Here is a 23,204-nt window from a genome sequence, read left to right on the forward strand (position 1 = left end):
TAAAATAACACCATATTACTTAGAGCATGTTTGGCTCTTTCTTCTGCATTATTTTTGGTATTAACAATGCAAATATCAAAACAGAAATGCAAGCTATTTTTAACAGTTCCTACGGACTGGGCTCAAAAGCATACCAATCTCCCCAAAATTGAAAATAAAACCAAAGCACTACTGGTGCAGGAACCTGAGTATATTCAAATACTTTCTTATTTAAAAAACAAAAACAAAACAAAACAAAAAGACTTACCTAATAAAGATTATTTTCACTTTAGATGGTGCACATTTGATTATGGATGAAGCGTTCTGGTGAGTCCTCCCATAGAGTATTTGCCCATTTATCTACAAAGAAGAAAGCAGTAATTATTTTCCAAATAAAAAATTTATTTTCCCACATCACTGGCTAAAGCAGCAATTTTATCGTAGTTATGGAGTACGTTGTGTCCTGCTTTCACTTCTTTTTTTCATAAAAAATTCCTTGCAATTTAATTTCAGTTAAATTCAGTTCAGTCAGCACTGGTGAGGCTGCACCTCAAATACTGTGTTCAATTGTTGGCCCCTCGCTGTGAGAAAGACATTAAGGCCCTCGAGTGTGTCCAGGGGGCAGTGAAGCTGATGAGGGGTCTGGAGCACAGGCCTTATGAGGAGCAGCTGAGGGAGCTGGGAGAAGAGGAGGCTCAGGGTAGACCTTAAAATCTCTACAGCTACCTGCAGGGAGGCTACAATGAGCTGGGGGTTGGCCTCTTCTCTCTTGTTACAATGACAGGCCTAGAAGCAATGGCCTCAAGTTGCACCAGGGGAGGTTCCGTCTGGACGTTAGGAAATACTACTTTTCCAAGAGTGGTCAGGCAGTGGAATGGGCTGCCCAGGGAGGTGGTGGAGTCACTGACCCTGGAGCTATCAAGGAATGTTTAGATGTTGTGTTGAAGGACATGGTTTAGTGGGAACTATTGGTGATAGATGGACAGTTGGACTGGATGATCTTACAGGTCTTTTTCAACCTCGGTAATTTTGTGATTCTATGATTCTAATTTCAGTCTAACACTGTCACAATGCTAAAAATGTAATTCTCTGGATTACAATGTGTTGTCTTAGCTCATTATCTATTTTCACTCTGTGACTGATGGAGAAATATAGTGAAGCCATGAGAAATTCTAACCAAAGCAAATAAATACATAAACCCTGCTACAAGATTACTACTATTTACTGCATCTCAACTCTGAGAAATGCACCTTCTACAAAGGAATTTGAATGTTGGTGCATTTGTAATCTATAAAGATTTGACCTCATAATTACTATCTTCATTTGGCAGAAGACTCACCAAATGTCCATGAAGTCCATGGAGATTTAAATGTGAACTTGCAGAATAAGGCCATAACTTGATAATGTTTTATTAACTGTGTCAGTCCCTGACTTTACAGGAGACCTGACTCAGTCAGACATATTTCAGAGTGCCTTAAGGATACCATGCATTTGCAATAGTAAGGTTTTAAAACTATAAAAACTTAAATGGATTGAAGAGGACCACTGAGCACACAACACTGGCCTCATTGCAAATGACAAGCATGAGGCTAGATCCACAGGATCACAAACTCTATACATTCCCTCCCAGTCTTCCCCTGCCAGCCTATATGCCTCCAGTGTCATCCTCATGCTTGGTGCTGGGAAGGAATGGTGGACCTGAATAACCTCCTCACTGCACTGTTAGACACTGCAAGATACAGTTTTGACATTACAAAATGTCAGTGTTCTGTGAGGGTACTGTTAACTATCACTACTACTGAGGAAAGCTACAGCAGAAAATATATCCGCAAGCTAAATCAGCTGAATTGCAGTCATATAAACATCCAATTCATAAACATACTGAGAATGTTAGCTGTACAGTAAGCCATTTGTTCTGTTCAAAAGGCTACTAGAATACAGACCAAATATGTCAAGAGAGTCTATGATACAGACAAATCCATTTCTGATTTCTCTACTTGATTTCTGCTTTATATTCTGATATTTTCACACTTCTAGTAGAACAGGGAAATAATCAGAACATCTGGAGCACTCCACAGATGGTGGATGAAGGGACTTTAATTTAGTTTTCTACAGTTCACAATCTAGGACACAGAAATTGCTGTGTCCCCTATTCCAAGGTCCACTGAAGAACACCACGAAGAATCAAATATTTAGCGCATTTTAAGTCAATATCTTTTAGTCTCAACAAAAATTGCAAGAACTCACCTCTAGTAACTCATCTGCGATCTGTAACCTCCCGTCTTTGCCAGCTGCACCATTTGGATCAATGCCCACTATAAAGACACTCATCCTGGATCGGTCTTTGTTACCAGCAAGACTAAGTCCCAGACCAGTCCTTCCTTTTTCTAGCTCAATCATGTGCAGTTCTCCTGGTAGACTTCCATAACGCTGTGTGATCTTTTCTAAATGTAAAGGTATGGGAAATCAAGTTGGATTTGCATTAGAGGCTGACAAACCAGTTGGAGAGTTTAGATTATTGTCCAATGGACAGTAGAATGCAAACTGGATGAGAAAGTCGTAACTGTACATTTTCATTTCAGGTAAGTCTTAGGTGATCTCTAGTTCCTTTTTTTCTTTCTAACTGGGGACTACATTAAAACTTAAAGAAAATAAGACTAAACACACATAAAAGCAATAGTCTTTACTCCAATAACACTTTCAGTTAACAGGAATCATGATGTTACATATCACAGCCATCAGTTACCTACGGTAACCAAAGTTCTGGAAGTAGTCCTGAATATGGAATTGTGAATCTGGACCACAGAGAAACACAGAGACTGATACGTAATTTAAAAGAGCAGATCATTTTTGTGTTTCACTTTGTGCATCTGACAACCACAAGTGAAAGCTGACAGCAACATTTAAGACTCAAAAAAACTCATGAGAATGAAGTAGTTCAAACTGGATACCTCATATCTTCTCTTAACGATACTATTTCAGAAATACGTATTCGAAAAATTATCACAAAGGGTAAGCTTACTCCAGCTGTAACCAAACTCATCCTCCTTCTCTATATCCTCTGCGACTTGGCTGGACGATGACTGTGCAACATCACAGCTTATTCCCGAGAACGCGGAAGGAGGAGGCAGAGGCAAGTTACAAAATGACGTCTTTTCTTGCTCTAAATCAGAATGACTCAAAGCCTGTGGAGAATAAGAAAAATGTAATGGCTAAGCAAATGCAGACTTATGTTTACAGCAAGACAGCAATACAAAAACATCAAAAAGGCAGTGACTATGGCTTTGAAGTTTAAATACCAAGCAGCTGGAAGTCTAAATATGTAACACAGCACAGAAAAGCTGCAAGAGATCAAAGACGGAAACAAGCACTAGGCAAGATAAGAGGCAACTTCACTCCAGAATGAATTCAGAAGCAAACAGAACAGACAATTAAAGCCCAATTCAGTAAAGTTTTATGTGCCGCTTTATAGGTCAGAAAAAAAAAAGTATCTGATAAAGACATTTCAATGCTATATTTGTAAGAGACTCATACTGTATTTTATTTCTAAAACCTGCTATGTCTTTATTTTTTTTCAATGATACCTTTTGGAAGTAAAATAGGAGAAAGGGGAGCTGCAAAAAGAAACAATGCTTTCAATAATGCAACACAATTTAAAACCAAAATGAAGAAATCCATGAGTAACCACATAAATAAGGACTTCATGCCTGAATTTCACAGAATCATAGAATGGTTTGTGTTGGAAGGGACCAGCTCATCCAACTCTGCAGTGAACAGGAACACTTGCAGTTAGATATCAGTCTGCGCAGAGCCCTGTACAGTCTGACCTTGAATGTCTCCAGGGATGAAACCTACACTGTAACTCTGAGGAATCTCTTTCAGTGTTTCACTATCCTTACTGAAAGAAACTCACTGCTTGTTTCCAAACTAAATCTCTCATCTTTTAGTGTGAAACCATTCCCCCTTGTGCTGTCATCCCAGACCCTGCTTAAAGAGTTTGTTCCCTTCTTTCTTATAGCCTCTTAGATACTGAAAGGCCACTATCAGGTCCCCCTGGAGTAGTCTCTTTTCCAGGCTGAACAGCCCCAGCTCTTTCAGCTTATCCTCATAGAGGAGGTGAAGTTATAACATCATTTTGAAGTTATCCACACCCATCAGCTGGGTAATAAATACTGATAAGTGTATTTTCAAGACAGTGCTCAGTATTTGTCATGGTTTTACAATTTTTGGTTACTGGTATTCCATATCATAACATCATGTAGTGCACTGGGAGTTCAAGTGTTAATGCTCCAGTCCCAGGTACCTGTCTGGACAAGAACTACATTCCCCAGGGGGCTTTGCAGTCAGAGAGTAGATATAACTCCTGTCAAGGTCACCTGATCAGGCTCTTCTCTCTTTGCTTTTCTCCTTCGCCTCTCCTGGCGGCTGCTCGTCCCGACTGCGCACATCACTTCAGTATTACTGTAAGGCCTACAGCTTTCAGATACTCTCTCATTATATTTATTAGCCTCAATTCTAATTATGTTGTACTATAGTGTGTTATCTTGCATTGCAATACCATATTTAGTAAAATTAGTTTGTTTCTCCTCAGATCGTTGCCGCTGTTTTTAATTATTTTAGGGTCCCCTGTTTCCCTTTTCTGGAGGTGCAGGTTTTTGAGAAATCCCTCTGCCCCACTAGTCACAGAACCAAGCTGAACCAGCCCATAAAATTGTTGGCAGTACTTCATAGCTTTATTCTTGTAATTTCAGTTTTCACTATCCTCCATTACAAAGCTTGAAAATAACACCTCAGATAATGTCTGTAGAAGCCAGGAGCACTGAAATGCTTCATCAGTGTTCAGTGGGCACAGAATAGCAACACAAACCTTCAACAACTTTAATCCACTTTCAACTTCAGACTGGGAAGTTAAATCTCAGTATCACAAAGTTTTTAAGAATGGAAAAAGGCACCCAAGCCAACAGTTTAGATTTGTATTTCATAAAAAAATGCCATGTCTAAGGCAATGCATTACAGAAATGATCTACAATTTCTGGAAATTGTACTCTAAAACATAAGCCTCAATTGATGCAGCAAAATTACAATATAGAAATTTTTATTCATCAGAATCAGAGAAGGGTGAAAACACCAGTAATTAACAGCAGAAGTCTTTTTTGTTTTTTCTTTTCCTATCAAAATAGCATGTAGCCCACATGGAGGAAAGTTGGTGACAGACTTCTGCCTTAGCAGGGGTGAAAAGCAGGGATGAAAAAGAGAGGAGTTCCAGATGCACTGTAAATTTTTCATTGTGAAGAGATGAAGGAAAAGGCTAAGAAGGGTGTTACTAAGCAATTCAGACACAGGGGATCACCTTCTGCCTTCTGAACTCACCTGTCACACATGTCTCTAGCAACTGGAGCTGGCCCCTCAGTTTATGTACACATAAGACTTTGACTCTCTGAATCAGGCCATACACAAAAAAATTAAAATGCTTTAACTCATGAAATACTTGTCATGTGCCGTGGCACAGTATTTCATATTGCATTATTTAAAATGCAAAGCATCATACAGTACACGAACCCATTTGGCTATCAGGGTCACTGATCACAGCCAAACAAATATTAAAAATGGCAGCTGGAGCAGTATCACTTTCAACAGAGGAGGCACAGCGGAGGAATAAGCAGGATTCTGGAAGGTAACACAGGCCATGTACAAATGCACAGCACACACATACAGTATCGCCCGCTCACTAGAAACAAGACAAACCTTGAATGGTGTGGGAGCAAAAGGGTTAGTTGGGGAACAACGGAAGGTAACCCTAATTGGATTCGATACCTCCTACAGCAACAGAAAACAGCAACCCATATGTTACAGTACCTTTGGCAATACTTAGTGTTACTAATGAACAACTCAATTTCATTATACTAACTGCAGCAAATGCATGAAGTCAATGAAAAAAAATTATTTAAGGAGTTACTAAGGACCTTGCTTTAGCAAGCGTTCTTATTGAACATGAACCTGTAAGCAGCTGATAGAGATGACGAAAGACCATTCTTATTTCAGTGCATAAACTGCAAAAACAGCTTTTTCTCTAAAAACATACGCCTTTTGCAGAACTGTTTTTTGAAAATACAGAAAACACAAGCCATCGCTATATCACACTTCCACTTCCCCATACCTGGAACAAATAGAGATTTCAGAAATGTACATGCAATTATATACCACATATCACAGAAATCCACTTTACATTTAAGAGAGCAAACAGACTGCAACATGGGAAAATAGAGGATACAGCCACGCCCAGTCACTTACTGTTTTAAATCAGAAATGCATGCACAAATGGATTAAGCCTTTATTTATTACTGTGTTAGGTTAATGCTGTTTTCAACATAACACGCTGTAAGCACTAATCACAAAATAAATAAATAAATAAATAAATAAATAAAATCCAACTTTTTTCAGATTTTCAAAGATGTAAGTATCCTGTCCATGGAACGTTAAAAGAATTTTAAACAAGAAAAGTGAAAGAACTTTCAGCACCATTAAACAACACAGCCAATATTTCTTGGGCTTTTCACTGGGGGGAAAAAAAAGAGACAGCAAAGATGTCATAGCAAAAGTACACAGCAGCAAAACACTGCACACTGATGACAGATTTTCACTCTGGTAGAGATTTTAACAAGCATCACAGGGATGGATTTGCTAATTGAGAAACTGCTCCTTTGATGGCTCTGTTTAATTCGAGTTTTGTAGTTACAGTTAATGGACCTCGTTTCTCTCAACTTATCAAAAATTTTTTCGCTGCTTGTATGTGCCTGTGTGTATGTGTCTGTGCCTTTTTATTTCACTACACAGAATTTCCATCTTCATCAGCACAGCATTTTATACAAATACAGTACAGAAGAATTTAAATCCAGAGACATACTAATGGCAAAATAAAGCACACATATGTTTGGTGAGTCAAAAGCAGACAGTTAATCATCCAACCTTGTTAGCGTTGAAATGGGAAGAATCAGCAAATGGGTTAGTGCTGCTGAAGACAGCTGGCCTACAGAAAAGATAGTTCTGCAGGAAAGGCAGGGAAGAGTTCTAAAAGAAAAACATAACAGAAACTGAACAAAAACATTTTATGTGAACCCTTTGTGATTCATTAAACAAAATTTATTTATTTTGTAGCTTCTGTGAACCATGCAAGATCTAATTAATGTACTTCTGTGTGTACGCATAAGGGTAGATAAACTGCATTTGCTCTGTATTTTCAATTTGTATGCTCAAGTTCACCAGCTACATTTAGCAGTGATTAGAGGAAAATACTGATCCTCCATTGTATTCTAGCCCACAAAATTCATGAAGTGTAGTATTCAGTAGCATAAGCCATGTAATATTTACTTGCTGGGGTATTTGTACAATTTTGCCCAAGTATCTCAGTATATGGGATATGCTTCACCTTCAGTTATTTAATCATGAAACTGTAGATTCCTAGATGAGAATAAATGAAATTCTTAGTGATAACACAGTATATCTTGGCTTAGCTGTATTTTGCAAATCAGACAAGCTCTCACTATTTGATTTATATATCAAGGCAATGCATTCACAGTGCCCTTTGCAAAATATAAGGTTTGGTAATATTAGACATCTGACTTTACACCTCACTTTGCATCTGTGCAGATAAATGTGTGATTTACTGATTTGTACTTTAACAAGGTGGTCTTCTTGTTAAGCAATATAAGGTAAGGTAGTTCCTTGTTATTATTTAACAAATGAAATTATTTCGTATGTAAATAAAATCAAAGGATATAACTTTATCACTTATACTCCCTACGCAGTTCTAGTATTGCATTCTACTTTAAGAAAAGAAAAACAGTCAAATGTGTACTTGAAAATAATTTCTATAATAGGTGCATCCATCTGTTTGTGGTCTAAATATCTGGTTGCTGTAAGTTTCAAGTTGCTGGAAAAAAGAAACATACTAAATGAAATGCAAAAGTCTTGCGGCAACAGCTAACATATTGACATCATGGTAGTTTAATCCAGATATACGTTGCAGTTACAAGATTTTCTTAAAGTACATAGTTCTGTTCACCATTTCTGAAAAATACTAAGCATTTATCCTCAAATATTATTTTGCAAAGCAAAATGTAATGTAATTTGATAAAACAATACATCTTGGTTCTACAATGTCTTCAGCACAGAGAAGGTATAGATCTGTATCAACAAGCTCTCTTCATTGGCAAGCCACTCACAGTAAATGATGCCCTACAGTAAATGATTTTCTATTTACAGATGTAACTCACACCTGATGTCATGTTTTGTAAAGAGAAGTTTGGGAAGAATAATTTGTCACTGTAACAGTTCTATTACACTTTCAACAGTACATCAGCCACTGTCAAGAATTATCAACTGTGTCTTAATTTTATGCAGCTAAAATAAATATCGTGAAAAGTTTGTTTATAGATACCAGACTTAGTAAAAGAGAAAGTAGAAGATCAGTAATTCAAAACTATGCCTTTTATATTTTTTTCATGGTGGCAAAGCACCTGAAATACACGCTATGCTAGTTCTAATTCTAATCTGTGCAACTGCCTTGTATTAATTGGGACTGATCACAATATCACAATGATAAAACCTGGAGCATGTGAGTTTGTCTACACAGTTATATTTTAATGTGCATGAAGCATGTCTTCTCATGTCTTCTTTCACATTCTACAGCAAGTAAAACTTACACTAAAATAATGGACTTTTTTTTTTTCTTTTTTTTTTTTTTTTACTTTGCTTATTAATATACCCAGGATGTGGAGGTATCAGACATCCATACTGTAAAGCATAATGCTGTAACATAACCAAATGGCTGGAGCCATAATCAAGGTGACAGATTAACTCTTACTCAGAAGTACACATTGTAGGATAAATATGAGATTTCTTGCGAGCAAAATGACTGAATAAGCTTCTCACAATCCACCTGTACTATCTGAGATATCCTACAGTATGCTTCAGACCTCCTTAACTTCTACAGTAGCCTAAATGAAATAAGAAGAAACAGAAAGGGACAAATACAACTCTCTACCAACATCACTTGAAAATGCCTGCCTTACAGTGCTATATTAAACATAACTATGTGCAAACAGCTGTCTGGGTAACTGCACATGAACGAAGGCAGGAAATCCCCTTTAAGATCTTATGAAGTACAAATGCATGTTTCAGTGATGAAGACCATAAATATAACGCCATTTACAGAAGATCACAATGCAAAGCTTGTGTACAGCAAAGAGCATCTGCAATGCAATGCTTCTGCTCACAGAGAAACAAAGGTTTGTTAATAAACATTCAAGAAACAACCAAGAAACAAAGAAAAAAAAAACAAAAAAACCCACAAAGAACTGCAATAAAAAACAGAGCATTCTCCAAATATGAAAAGCGTTGATAAAGTAATGGAATAACTCCCAGCCCAAACAATGGCCTAAACATTCAACGGTGACCATTTTGTTCACATCACAGCAAATGCAAAAGCCTTAATTTAGTATCTTGAGTATCAATAGCTAACATTCAACAGGTTTTTTTCATGCAACTTTACCTTAGATGACTGACGATAAAATGGGTTAGTAGTTTTCTGCTCACAGAGAGCAGAAGCTGATGAAGGGTTATAAAGAGACTCTGGCTGGGGAACAAGAGTTATGAGACAACTAGTAAATAAACATGCAAGTTACACAGACTCTCTACAAAGAGGAATTTTAGTTTCTAGCAATGAAATCAACTATATTAAAGCTTATTAGCTTTTGTCTGCAATGTCCATGCAGCTTAGTGACAGAAACCTTCCATGTACTTCTATGTCCTTTTATTAATGTCCAATGAATATTTTAACAGATGCTGTATTTCTGCATGCGCTCCTCTGACATGCTGTCAATCTCTAAGAGTTGATTTTAGTTAAGACTCCTACTCTGCCCCCCAACAAATTATCATTCTTGAGGCTTTTCAAAATAGTTTGAGGACGACGTGCTGAAGGGTTATTCCAAATCCAAATCGATTTCATTCTAAATGGAAATAATATTAAATCAAATCTCTGTTCCTGAAATAGCTAAAGATGGAACTTTCAGGATTAAATATCCCACTCCCAAACACCACCACCTTGAACACTCAATTCATCTACTACTACATATCATATCTCTTTTCATATTCTTTATGCTTACCCTTGGTCTGCTTATAATGCTCTGTACCATAAAGACCACAGGATTGCCTGCCTTCCGTATGGCTTCCACAGCTTGTTCATGGCTGGCATCTCTGAGGTCAATTCCATCCACCTGTAATTGGAAGGCCTCAACATTACAAGAAGCTACAAGAAATATGAATGAGCTCTGGGTTCTGATCAGAGTACTGCAAGTAAAACTTATGCCCAAATGTCTGTTACTAATGGAAAAATTTCTAATGATGTCACCTGACATCCCTCACAATAGGTTTGAGCACTGAAATGACATTAAATAAATGTTCTCCACAAAGAAGAAAAAAAAAAAAAAGAGAGAGAGAGAGAGAAAATATTCTAAACCTACTAGCAATTAGCAGTATCACTACAGAACTGTAACTTTCCATGTCTGAAATAGTATATGCACTGGTAGAAAGAAAAGCCTAAAAACACCCCAACTCAAAAAAAAATGAAACTATCCATTCAAAAGCAGTTGCATGAATGCACTGCATACTAATTTTGCTCACCCATATCAACTTCTAAAAGCACCATTCTCAAAGACAATTGCTGCATTCATAAAAACCCAGATACTCAGTTACAATTAATAATGATCAATTTTGTGGCCATCAAGTAAAACACCACTTCCCAACTTGTTTTATACTAAAAAAAAAAAAAAATAAATTCCATTTTGCCCTATGTTACTGTATTATTTCACTGTTTTTTATCCGGACCTAGTAGCAGCCATACATCACTAGTCTTAATATGAGTGGGTAAGCACGTGAAGTGCAATCCAGGTGAAATGTTAAGGTCTCTATTGCCCTTGTTCTTTATGATGGGCAGTCAGCTAAAATCCATCATGCTGAAAAGGAGTGTAGCTCCCAAAGTCATGACACTGGATGCATGTGCTGTGTCTAATTTACTGATAACCATCACCAGAAAGATCTTTGTTTCAAAATTATTGAGCAAGAATGCAGAAATCATTGCATAAGGATTATGTAAGCAGGAGAAGATGAATCTTGATGAACTCTTCTCTGCAACGCTGTATGAACACAATACTCTCAACTTCCTTGCAACACCTCTGCATCAGATTCATCTTTCTACATGTCATCAGGAAGAAAACAGCATCTTCCTTAACTCCTAAAATGCACAAGAATAATGTGGCCAGTGTAAGACTTAAGAGGCAGATAAATTTAGCATTTATTTTAATGAGATTTTGTTCTTTGGCCATCTGTTGCTATCCAGTATGCAAAGATATAACTTTCTAGCTTACCAAACCTTTTCCTACACGTTCTATGAAATGTAGGTTGAACTACTAGCTTTGTAGGCCTCTGCTCACACAGCCAGGCATTTATGCTTCAGGTTGTAAATACAACCTGAAAGTAAAAAAACAAACTGCCGGCACAAAAACGTCAGTAGATGGCGCTGCTGTGCTTGTAACACTGCGCAGCTCAAGAAGTGCTAGCTGATCAATTGCAGTGTGGTCAGATCAGGAGCAAACAGCCACTTCAAGGACTCCTGAGATGCCAGGGGTACTGCAGCTGAAAGGCACTTGGTTGGTACCTCGACAATCCGATCTCCAGTTTTCAGCGTTCCATTTTTGCCAGCTGGGCTGTCTTCCAGGATGTGTTTGATAAAGATCCCTCTCATCACTTCCCCACTACTCAGGCGGCTGCCCATCCCTCGTCCTCCAACAATGCTGATCCCCAACGACTTGCCAGGCTCTCTCCAAAGTTCAACTCTGTTGTGATAAAACAAGGAGCAAAATAAACGAAGACTAAAATGCAACAGTGCCAACCACTGAAGACCCCTAGATTGGCATGATCATTTAAAAACATTCAGGAATAACTGGCAATTTACTGTTTTTCTTTCATTGTGAGTTATCCACTAGATTGCTCAGAAAGTTGTTACTACTATTGGTTCCATTTACTTTGGCTTCTAGTAAAAAATTTTTCTTCAACTCCTCTTACTGGGTCGCAAACAGTAAGCCTATAAAGATAAATTTACCAAAGCAATTAAGTAAGCACTGGACTGCAGATATTTAGCCCAAAGGCAGTAAAAATCAGCAGTGAATTATGTCTGTAACACACAGCACACATAAGCTGCAGTAGTTCTGTTTTCTCATTCTTCTTAAACTGCATCAGAGGTTTCAATATTTTTGGATTTCAGATTAGATTATTTATTGTACAAGATCTATACTTACTTTCTGGGTTGGTTCCAGTTACTGAGAGCTGCATTTTGAAGTTCACTTTCTTCTCCTTCCCCCTCTTCACGTTCTGGAAGCTCTGGGATTTCCCTGATGTTGAACAGGAACATGGAATTCATTTTGAAAAATTCCATAAAATTACTGTATTCCCATGAAAAACAGCAGGTACTGGATATTGTCAGCATTGTATTTCTAACTGAAATACAATTTCACTACAATTTTTATCAGTACCTAGAATTTCCTTATCAGAAACCTGTTGAAACACATATACACAGGGATTCCCAAAGAATATATCTCTATTACTAAGTTCTACCAACCAACAACTACAGGTTAAAAGACCCTGTATGCAGAAACTAGAACTAAATCAAAACTGAAGATAATTACTAATAGTTAATACTCCACCACTGATAATTATTAATTATTATTACTTATTAATTACTTAATGCAAAACAATAAGACACAAATTAAAAAACTGTTATTGCTTATTTTGGCATGTAACAAATGACTCTTTGAAAGCAACAGAAAGAACAGTAAAATTAATTCTCTGCCATACATATTTTGGATAGAGTATCAATGCCAAATTCTCAGATCAGAAGCACTGATTATTTGTGGCAATACATAAATCAAATTGCGTTGTATTCATAAAGAAATTTAGGACTGGACAGCACACAGTCTTTTTACTGGAGAGAACAAATACCTGTAAAATAATCTTATAAAAATTTGCTAGCCAAAGCCAAAATACTCTGTTGTGAGCAACTTCTTATAGAAATTGTGGCTATTTTGAAAGAAAATCACTACCTTTCAGCTCTAAATATAAAATAAAATATTAATTATGAAATAAAATGTAGCATCCAGAATTATGCAAAGTGTACATACAAAGAGTTAGATCTGAAACTTAGACAGGAGAAAACAAAAGGTCTTTTGACTCACGAGGCAGACTGTGAGGAAGAAAATACTGCCACATTTTCCTCTGACTGTAGTTCCAAACTGGCTCTATACTTCGATAAATTTTCTGCTGCCACATACGTAATACTGCAATAAAATGGACACAATTAAAGTAGTATGAGGACTTCTAGTCGTATCTTTGGTGGGTGTGAAGAATGGATATGAAATTACTTCATACAGGCACTGACTTCAGTATCAACAAATCTGCTATGTTGAAAATACAGAATTAAGTAGTTTTTGTGGCTTGTGAAAAATAAGCATTTGCAATCACATTATACAGCTGAACTGCTCTTGACTCTACTGAGAGTTACTACATTTAAGTAAAAGGTGTTTTAAGAGCAAGGTAACAGAGATAATTCTGTTTCAGCCAAAACAGATTCCTTGTGCAAAGATAAATAATAAAAGATATGTGAAGTATGAAGTATCATTACCATTATAAAAGCTGGTTGAATATGCTTCTGGAAGCTAGTTTGCAGAAGGTTTTGTGTTTTCAACAGAAGAACTCTAGGTTTTTTTTAGGTTTCTATACTTTTAGTTAAAAAGACTGCATGGGTTTGGACATAAATGTGTTATAGTAGATCTGGTAATTTGCAGAGAGTAATCCTCTGGCTAACTCCTTCCTTCTGTCACCATGCATGTCCAGTCAGCTTGTGATAGTTGTGTTCTACCAGCCAAATGACATGCAGACTCCTGAAGCCCTGCTAGAACTCAGTCAGGTTTGAATGCCAGAAAGAGAAATGGCACAAGAGACTGTTGAGGCAGGAACAAAAAAAAAGATTAAGGCATGAAAAATCTTTCTGAAAAAATTTCCTCTGCAGGTAAAGGGATGCTATGATCTAAACAGGCCTAGTATAACCAGGCTTTGTCATGTCCCACTAAGCTGCTGTCCCACAAGCAGCTTATCTATCAGATCAAAGTCTGTCAAGAACTAAGTCTGATGGAGTCCAACTATCCACCATGTGGATGCTGAAAAGGAAGAACTCTAGTTCTTCTGACAGAAATTTCTAAATTGTACCATCACTTGCTCCTTTTCTCCTTCTAGTAATCTATTGATTTATCTGCCTTGGCATTTTTGTTCAAGTGATATGCGCTTGACAAAAAGTGTGTTTTCATTCTGAAATGCTGTGGAGTTAATGTTCAGTGGGGAACAAGCACTCAGTGGAAGTTTGATGATTTATCTGTGTTCCCTGAGCACCAAGAAAGAAGCAAGACGTAGAACAGTTATTCCTTGAAGCCCAGAAGTGAGATGGAAAGAGGGAAAAGAACAGTATTATTATTTCAGAAGTTCTTTGATTTTTGCAAATAGTCACAACTATTTCTCAGCCATCTCCAACTCTAAATGTGATAACTTTCATCAAAGTGTAAGTACTATAGTCACAAAACTCCCACACAGCAAATGCTGCTGTGGAAGCTCTATCTTAGTAAGCCCACAAGGATCCTCTGCCACTGTAAAAGCCAAAACATGTGCAAGCTGTATTTCAGTTAAAGAAAAGCATGGCTTATCCAGTTACATTCATCAATTTCATCCCAGTCAAATCCAACATATTTTACTCTACAAAAATAAGTAGGAAATAATGTACTTTCCCTTGAAAGGCAGCTGCATTAACGAAACTAGAATTGCAAGCAATGTTTCTATTGGTTTGAACATCTGGGCAATCTTTTTTACACTAAAATGCTGTAAGAAGCTGTTGTTCACAGTACAGCTAGGAGAATGGAGAGTTCCTAAAAAGGAAATACAGATGTCCAGACTAAGTCCAATGCAGACAGCAGAGAATCATCATCAGTTACAGAGGGTCCAAAATTTCACATCTCTTGTCCAGTCCTTTTGTACAGGGAGCACGAAGCAAAACTGTGAAGGGTCCTAAAGTTCAAGGGTAATAAAGGTTGCTACCTTATATTCTGGTGCATCAGCATTATAGATCAGCAAACAGGGTAGGCAAACCAGATGTGCTACAACTTCAAGGATACCTTCTAGATTTTAACTACTTTAATAACTAACTAACTTGACCTGAGTCATTCTGAAGGTGCAGCTTAAAGAATGGTCTCAAATATGCTTACATGCTACTTAGAAATGTCTCCCCAAAAATCTCTTAGGTAAGTAAGCTTCTATTTCTTTGTACAGCACAGAAATTGAAAATAAAAGGGGTTTGGTCCAACATTTCAAAACTGTGCACCTACATGGAGTAACTTTTACCTAATTGATGGAGTCAGATTTTGATAGTATCACTGGCAGTTCTTGAAGTTCATTGGAAAAATTACATCATTTTTATTCTAGTGCTTAGCTACAATTCTAACTGCCTAATTATAAACTCTCAAAGGAACATTCAATAACTAAGTTTGCTCTTTGTTCTTATCTACAAATAAACACCAATAATGCTTCAGCTATTTCATAAATACAAGCCAGAGCATTTACTTGTGTTTTGCAATAAAGAAAACGGTAAAAAAGTACATTCTGTGTAAGAGTTCATTTTGCTTCTTGCTAAAATTCAGTGAACTGCAAAGGCTTCCTTAACTACTTTAACAAATCAATCTATATTATCAACATGGTTGCCCCTGACAATCCTTCTCCCCTTTGCATGCTATTACTAAAATGAAAAGGAACACACAAAGATTCTCTCTGCTTAAAATTCAAACTTTACAGAGCCCATATGTTATAAGTTCACCTCTACTAAGTGTCTGTCTTTCCTCTTTCTGCATCCCATGAGACATAGCAAGGTCAGCTAGTACTAGTGGCCTTGGACTTCACACCTCCCAATAATCTGTTCCCTGTTTAATACTTATGGGCAGAAATCCCATAATGAATCAAATCCATCACTCACTGGAATGCTACTGCAGCTCACTTCTTAGAGGACACAGTAATGTCTGAAGATATCCTGCACTATCCTGCACAGCTCATCATGTACCATGGCCACAACAAGGGTGCTGGGCTCCTTTGGTCAACTGTGCTGACTCATACTTGACAGTGGAAATAAAAATCCACCCAGAATCTGAATAGCTCATCCCCAGAAGAGACTGACAAGATGCGTTAATATGCCATAGGGAAGAGAGTAAGAGAAACAAGTGGTATGAAGATATGGAAGATAGTAAATGATTAAATGTTTTACTGTTCTATTTCTCCTCTGCAAGACAAGCTGAGGTTCAACAATTTCAAGAAAAAGTATATGTGGGGGCTAATAATTTGCTTACTTTCATAGCTGTACAAGATAAAACATATAGCTTAAGGATAAAGCGTTCTGGCTTCCCTTCTTTGAGATACCACCCCCATCACCAAGATATGCACTGGCAGTGACAGCAGTGACAATGGAAACACCAAATGGTGTACAAATGAAAATGTGTCAACACAACAAAGCATGCAGAACAGAGGAACACGTATCACATGCTTGACTGAACAACTTCACAAAACCTTGAAACACCAGCAAACCAAATAACAAAATATGGACAAGATTCATAACAAATTATTGGTATTAAGAATTAAGGTCTAATTTCAACCTTTTTACACACAAAGTAAGGAAAATGTAAGTGCTACAGAAAATATGACACTGAGATTAATCCAGATATCAGTACGCTGTACTCTAGCAGTGGGCCCTGCACAAGCACACAAATACACAAATCACACACATGGCTGTCATCAGCAGTCATCTTTTAGAATACAGGCATTTTCATTTCTTAGAAAGCTTGCTCCAATCTTCAAGTTTTAGGATATAGATACATATAAAACTAGAAGTACACACATATACTTTTATATATATATATATATACACAGACATCCACACATGCAGGCACGAGTGCACATGCACACACAAAGAGAGACAGAATATGTACCTATATCTGGATATATCCCTGACATTACTATGGATGTAATAAAAGCATGGAATGATTTTACAGACAAGTTACAACACAGAATCATGATGATTTTCTAAATCGCCAATACTCACACATAAAAGAGGGCCTGATCATCAGAAGGTGCTGGAGATCTAGAATGCGAAGCATATGATGCAGCATTGTTTTACAAGGGTGTTAACAAATGTCAATGTCTCATGCTGAATGTGAGAGGTATACTTAAGTAGTTAAAAGTATGAGTGGCTTTTTTTTTTAGTTTCTTTTTTGCCTCCCCCATTTTCTTTATTATTATTTATTAGACCTCCACATCATTTGTACCTGCCTCAGAAACCATTTAATCTTCATTATTATCTATAGCAGTGATTACTAACAAACATGGAAAATGGAAATGTAATCTATCTTCTATTTCTTGATCAGAAATTCAACCCCATGCTTTAGGTTAAGACAGACAAACTCTGATTCAGATTAGCAATCATCTGAATCATCTGACAGATGTTGCAAACAGTTCCTGCTGGAAAAAAAAAAACACACCACTATTATTCCAGAAATATAAGATCTCTGAGCAAGGTGCAATAAGAAATGAAAAAGAATGTATCATGGTAAGGCCACACATCTGTTTTTCCACAAACAAAAGGAAAAAGTATATCTCAATATGGAACTCAGATTGCTTACTTCTGAACTATGAAAACCAAACATTCTTGAATGAGATAAAACAAAGCCTTTACATAGCACATAAAAATGACTTCATGCATTAACACAGAAAGCACAGAATTGTTTGAGTTGGAAAGGACCCTTAAAGATCATGTAGTCCACGTTGCAGGCAATGAACAGGGATATGCACACCTAGATCAGGCTGTTCAGTGCCTGGTCAAGCCTGACCTTGAGTATCTCCAGGGATGGCACACCCACCACATCTCTGGGCAGCCTGTTCCAGTGCTTCACTACCCTTATGGCAAAAAACTTTTTCCTTATATCCAGTTTGAATTTCTTATATTTTAGTGTGAAACCATTTGCCCTTGTCCTATCACAACACACCCTGCTGAATGTTCTGTCCCCTGCTTTCTTATAGCTCCCTCTTAGATATGGAAAGGCCAATATCAGGTCCCCCTGGAGCCTTTTCAAGACAGAACAGCCCCAGCTCTCTCAGCCTGTTCTCACAGGAGCGGTGTTTCATCTTTTGGATCATTTGTCTGGCCTTCCCTCTGGACATGCTCTAAATGTTCATGTCTCCCCTGTATTAAGGACTCCACATCCAGATGCAGTACTCACTGGTAAGGTCTCATCAGCACAGGACAGAGGGACAAATACTTTTTGTCATTGAAACATAGCTTTGAAATGAAAACATTCCTGTAGAAATCACTTTTGGGGGCCACTCTAGTGCTCAAAAGTAGTTTTGTTTAATAGTTTAGGTACTAACTTTGAAGCCCTTTGTGGAAAAAGATTTTACAAGCAAAACTGCCGGGCTGTACATCTTTCTTTTCCAAGGCTGATAAAAAAAGATTCAGTGCTTGCTTACTTGAAAGGCTGGCTCTTAGATCACAAAACCTGCATGGTGGTGTACCACCTAATCTCTCAAACACTATTTAGTTCTGAACTTCTCTAAGCAAACAGGAAGAATTACCACAATACAGTGCTTTCCTAAGTCCAAATTCCTGATTCAGGGCATTTTCACCCATTTGTACCATAATATTTTTCCAAGATCTTTTTCTTCTCCCTTAAGAGTAAATTACTGGAAAGTTCAATGCTTACAGAGTAGATCTGTATCATAATTATATAGCCCTGTCCTTCTTGGAAGTCGTGAGAGCACAGTCTTTCACTTGCTTGAAGTGAAAACACTGGCTTCACTTTAAACTCTTATCATAGGAATGCACTGAAGAACACAAAGATAAAATGAAAGCCAAAAATGTTAAGTCAGAATGTGAATGGCTCAGAAGTTCTTATAGAAGGAGGTGAAGCTCTTTTCTTTGTGACATCTGAACGTTCACATCTAGTACGAGATTTTATATTACAAATGTATCTGGCAAACGACTAAGACTAAAAAGCAAAACTTAAAATCACAAAGCAAGAATGAAGAACTTTAAAAGGACAAACACAAAACATCAACACATCTTTGTTTCATCATAATAACTATGGCATTGAAAAAAGACTCCTCACAGAAAAAGAAAAAAAAAAAATCACACTGTAGCGTTTGGATATTCAAGCAGACATACACACACACATACACACTAATTGATTTCAGTCATAGAAGTTGGAATTATAAGAGTTTGAAATCTTACAAGAATAATCAATATCATGTTATATCAATGCTGATTCCCTCATATTCATAACAGTACTGTCAGTAAAGGTAATGAATTATATAAGCAGAATCTAGTATTTAAGCAAGCTAGTATAAAATCCTAATACTATATGCAGACAATTAAACATACTACTCATAGTCAAGATGCTTAGCATACTTGCTCTCAGAATCCTATGACTCTTTAAAGCCAGCATACTTCCAAGGAAGGAAGAAAAGCCCTGCACCCTGTTCTGAATGGACAAAAACTAGTTACCTGACACCACACTGGGACTGTACCATTTTCGAAGCCGCCCCTCAAATAATTAGATAATTCTATTATATAGAGCTCCAAGAATTTTGTGGACCCAGTCCATGTTATCACGGATTTCAGAAAAACAACTATTAGTTAATTTGAGCTGTAAACCCAGCACTCACTGGTCTGAAGCACCGTCCAGAAACTCAAGAACACTTAATTTTTAGATGTTACATATATGGGCAACCGTGACATCTATAAAGAATTATAGTCAACTTTCCAGTAAAAAAAATTGAACTCTAGAAAAAACTTTCATATTGAGCAAGTAGATTTTTGAGACTATTAAATACTTCAAATTTTAAGCAGCACTACAGAGAAAAAAATAATAATAATAATTAATGCATTCAAGAATCATCCCCTTTATACGTACTAATGAAAACCTGGAAGAGACTTCTCAAAACACACTGTGTTTTTTTAAATGTGTGGTGTTTTTGTTTGTTTGTTTTGTTTTTATTATCATTTTAAACATTTTAAATACTGGGTTTTTATACTTTCTGTCTGGCAGCCAAAACCAAAATCCATTACAAACGTCATTTCCACCAGATGAAGACACCTGTGCAATGGCCAGAATAGTCGACACTTCAGAAGCAAAAATATCTCTGAGGAAATTCTTCATTTGTTTAGCAGTGTCATATTGTAAATGCAAAACTCTGACAAACCCTACTACTTCAATAAAGCCAGGCACAGGTAATGAAGATCATTAACTAGTCAAAGAATTAATTTTTCTAAGAATATCCAAAGCCTCCTACACCAGTGATTTTAACTTTCAAGGTGATGGAGCTGTAATTTCATTAGTAAATTATAAGCTGAAATGGTAATTTAAAGATAAATACACACTGTAAAAACAAAACAAAAAAGTGATTTAGAAAATATGCATGAGTATGAACAAATTTTGATTATTAGCCTTTTCCTACTAGAGTCAATATTTCTGTCTGTACCTACTTTAGTTTCGGTCCAATGAGTGAATGTCTTCTTAGCATAGCCCGGGCTTGAGCACTGGTTAAGTTAGCGCTTGATTCTTCATTAATGGACAGGATGCAGTCTCCCACATTAATCCTTCCATCACGACTTATTGATCCTCCATGGATGACACTACGAACTATCATTCCTGTGCCATCTTTATCAGAACTCACTGTCATCCCTAGAGTAAGAAAGGCATGAAACAGCTAAGACTTAATATACATCTTCTTTGAGCCCTAACTCTGGGTGACAAGGTAAACCAGTATCAGACTGGGAGGGCAGAAGACAGCCACATGACCTGTCAATGTCAACAAGCCCAATACTGTCCTTCTCCTCATGTTTCCATCTTTCCCAAGGGAGCCAGGAGTTAAAAATCACAATTACAGTATCTTCACTTTACCTTATGTCATTTCACATATCAGGTTGAATATAAAAAAGTAAAAAGAAGCAGTGGAATATTTAAGCAGAAAATAAACCAGAAATCAAATAGATCTCACAAAAGCAATAAAATCATACCAAAAACAGTTATTTTGTAACCCCTCTGGGTGGTTCATCAAGTTCATTTGACACATGTTAGTTTTATAATGGTTCTTTTCAGGAAAAAAAAAAAAAAAAGGAAAAAAAAAAGGAAACTGAAAGAACATTATTAACTATAAGCATGGGGCAATACTGCATAGTTCTTAATTTTCTGCAAAAATTAAGGCAGCGGATTGCTTAGGCTCAGAAGAGCATCCTGACTTCTGCAACAGCCTGTGTACTATTGAAAGATACAGTTCTTTATTCAGTGTACATGACAACCCTACCTGTGGTGCAGCAAGATGCTATGTCTCTTGTTTCACATGTATCATTTAACTTGCCATTCTTTTCACTAAGGGGAAATAAGACAGAAACTGCCTACAGGGCAGCTGGTACTCATGATGACATTTATAGGAAAAACTGATTTTCACAAAGACAAAAGGTATCTTAAGACCCAAAACAGACTTTTCTCCCTTGATATTACTGTAGACGTATCACTGTCTTATTACTAACAAGCTTTTCTTATTCCTTCCTGCGCACTGATGAATGTGAAATGTTTTCCTTACTAGAAAAAGTAACTGAAGGAAGAGTGCCTTTTAGAGCAGAATTTACTGAAAGAAGATCCAGTGAGCACTCCTCTTGGGTTCTCCTGGATTTTGATGTAAATCTCAAGTTAGCAAATACTGGGAGCACAGTTCTATCTTCGCAATTACTCACTATCTTGTCCAGATTGACTGGAAGGAAGATTATCTGATTCTGATCATTTATATACAAATATGGCTATAGAATTCTGACCATTTGACTCTAAGAATGTAACCTTGGGAGACAGACTACTGAACAGGAACAGTAACGGGCTGAAAAGTTTAGAAAGCAACTGCAACCTACAGACTAACCAAGCAAACACCTGCCTACACAACTCTCTCACAGTAATAAAAATAATATAAATACTGCTAGCATTTCAAGAACCAAACTACACAAGATGTTCACTTGTGCTGTGTAGATAAATATATTCATTATCGGATTTTTTAGAAATATTGGAACCTAAGATGTAGTGAAAATCAGTGGAAAGGAACTGAACATCTTGCTTAGTTTTGAAAAGAAAAAAGAAAAGCAAGTTTACATACATTTGAATATAACACTCTTTGACCAAAGGTTTTCCATCTCAAAATACAGAACTTACTGGCCCCATTTCTTAATGGAAAAATATATATATTTGCTGTGAAAGGTGACAGCAAGTGGATTCATTGCCGTCATAGCAAAATAGAACAAAAGCAACAAATACTGTCTTACACTTTCCCGTTTAAAATGAAAATGTTTAGTCTTTACTAATAGAATGGGAAATACAAGAGAAAATTAGAAAGCCATGTTTCTGAACAGGTTTAAAAGAGTTATTTTACCTAGACTTGAATTGCCTTTTGCAATAACGATGGTTTCCTCAAATCTGTTTTTCCTTCTATTTGCATTTGCTGAAGTTTCTTCTGCAGACAAGAAGAGGTCAGATTCAGATCCCGTTAACGTTCCTGTATACTAATGCAAAGGAAAAAGGAAAATAACATCAGTTCAGAATACAGATATAAAAATATGCATGGACACAGATTTCATCTTACCAAAGCTATGAGAGTAACTAATACAGATTCCCTATATGGTCAGTCCATTAAAGATCAGATTGACATATGTGTTTTCACTACCTGATACAGCAAATCTACTGCAAAGTACATTGTTAATTTCGGGACACTCTTAAATTACTGTGATGAAGAATTCAGAGGTTTGCTGATTCATACAGGTGAGATGCCTAACAATCTTCCTACGCTAAAGCAACATACAAAACTATAACTTTTAAAGACTGTCTTAAACACTGAAGGGAAGGAATCAAAACAGGTCACAGTGACTGTCTTGTAAGGAACCACTACTTGCACAGTCTTAGTGTGTGAAGTGAACTGTGCAACTACAGATAAGCACCTGGGTGTAAGATTTTCACATCACTTCTCACTGGTTTCCCACATCCGGTATTCAGCTGTGG

General features: G+C 36.9%; 1 protein-coding gene across 17 annotated transcripts in view; it reads right to left on the reverse strand.

Moving 5' to 3' along the window:
- The window catches only part of MPDZ (multiple PDZ domain crumbs cell polarity complex component), a 95,983-nt gene that overhangs the window by 22,985 nt on the left and 49,794 nt on the right, over window positions 1–23,204 (reverse strand). For 7 of the 17 annotated variants that reach the window (XM_072359170.1, XM_072359167.1, XM_072359161.1 and 4 more), the window contains 13 exons: window positions 22,582–22,711; window positions 20,651–20,849; window positions 17,216–17,254; window positions 13,266–13,367; window positions 12,333–12,425; window positions 11,693–11,870; window positions 10,143–10,253; window positions 9,530–9,613; window positions 6,946–7,047; window positions 5,725–5,796; window positions 3,002–3,164; window positions 2,227–2,423; window positions 248–339 (listed from right to left, as the gene is read on the reverse strand). In XM_072359170.1, the coding sequence (XP_072215271.1) occupies window positions 248–339; window positions 2,227–2,423; window positions 3,002–3,164; window positions 5,725–5,796; window positions 6,946–7,047; window positions 9,530–9,613; window positions 10,143–10,253; window positions 11,693–11,870; window positions 12,333–12,425; window positions 13,266–13,367; window positions 17,216–17,254; window positions 20,651–20,849; window positions 22,582–22,711 (1,562 nt within the window). The remainder of the gene's footprint in view (window positions 1–247; window positions 340–2,226; window positions 2,424–3,001; window positions 3,165–5,724; window positions 5,797–6,945; window positions 7,048–9,529; window positions 9,614–10,142; window positions 10,254–11,692; window positions 11,871–12,332; window positions 12,426–13,265; window positions 13,368–17,215; window positions 17,255–20,650; window positions 20,850–22,581; window positions 22,712–23,204) is intronic. The other 10 variants (XM_072359176.1, XM_072359174.1, XM_072359173.1 and 7 more) reach the window with 7 other exon arrangements.

This window comes from Excalfactoria chinensis, chromosome Z, assembly GCF_039878825.1.
Source record: "Excalfactoria chinensis isolate bCotChi1 chromosome Z, bCotChi1.hap2, whole genome shotgun sequence".
Classification (NCBI taxonomy): Eukaryota; Metazoa; Chordata; class Aves; order Galliformes; family Phasianidae; genus Excalfactoria; species Excalfactoria chinensis.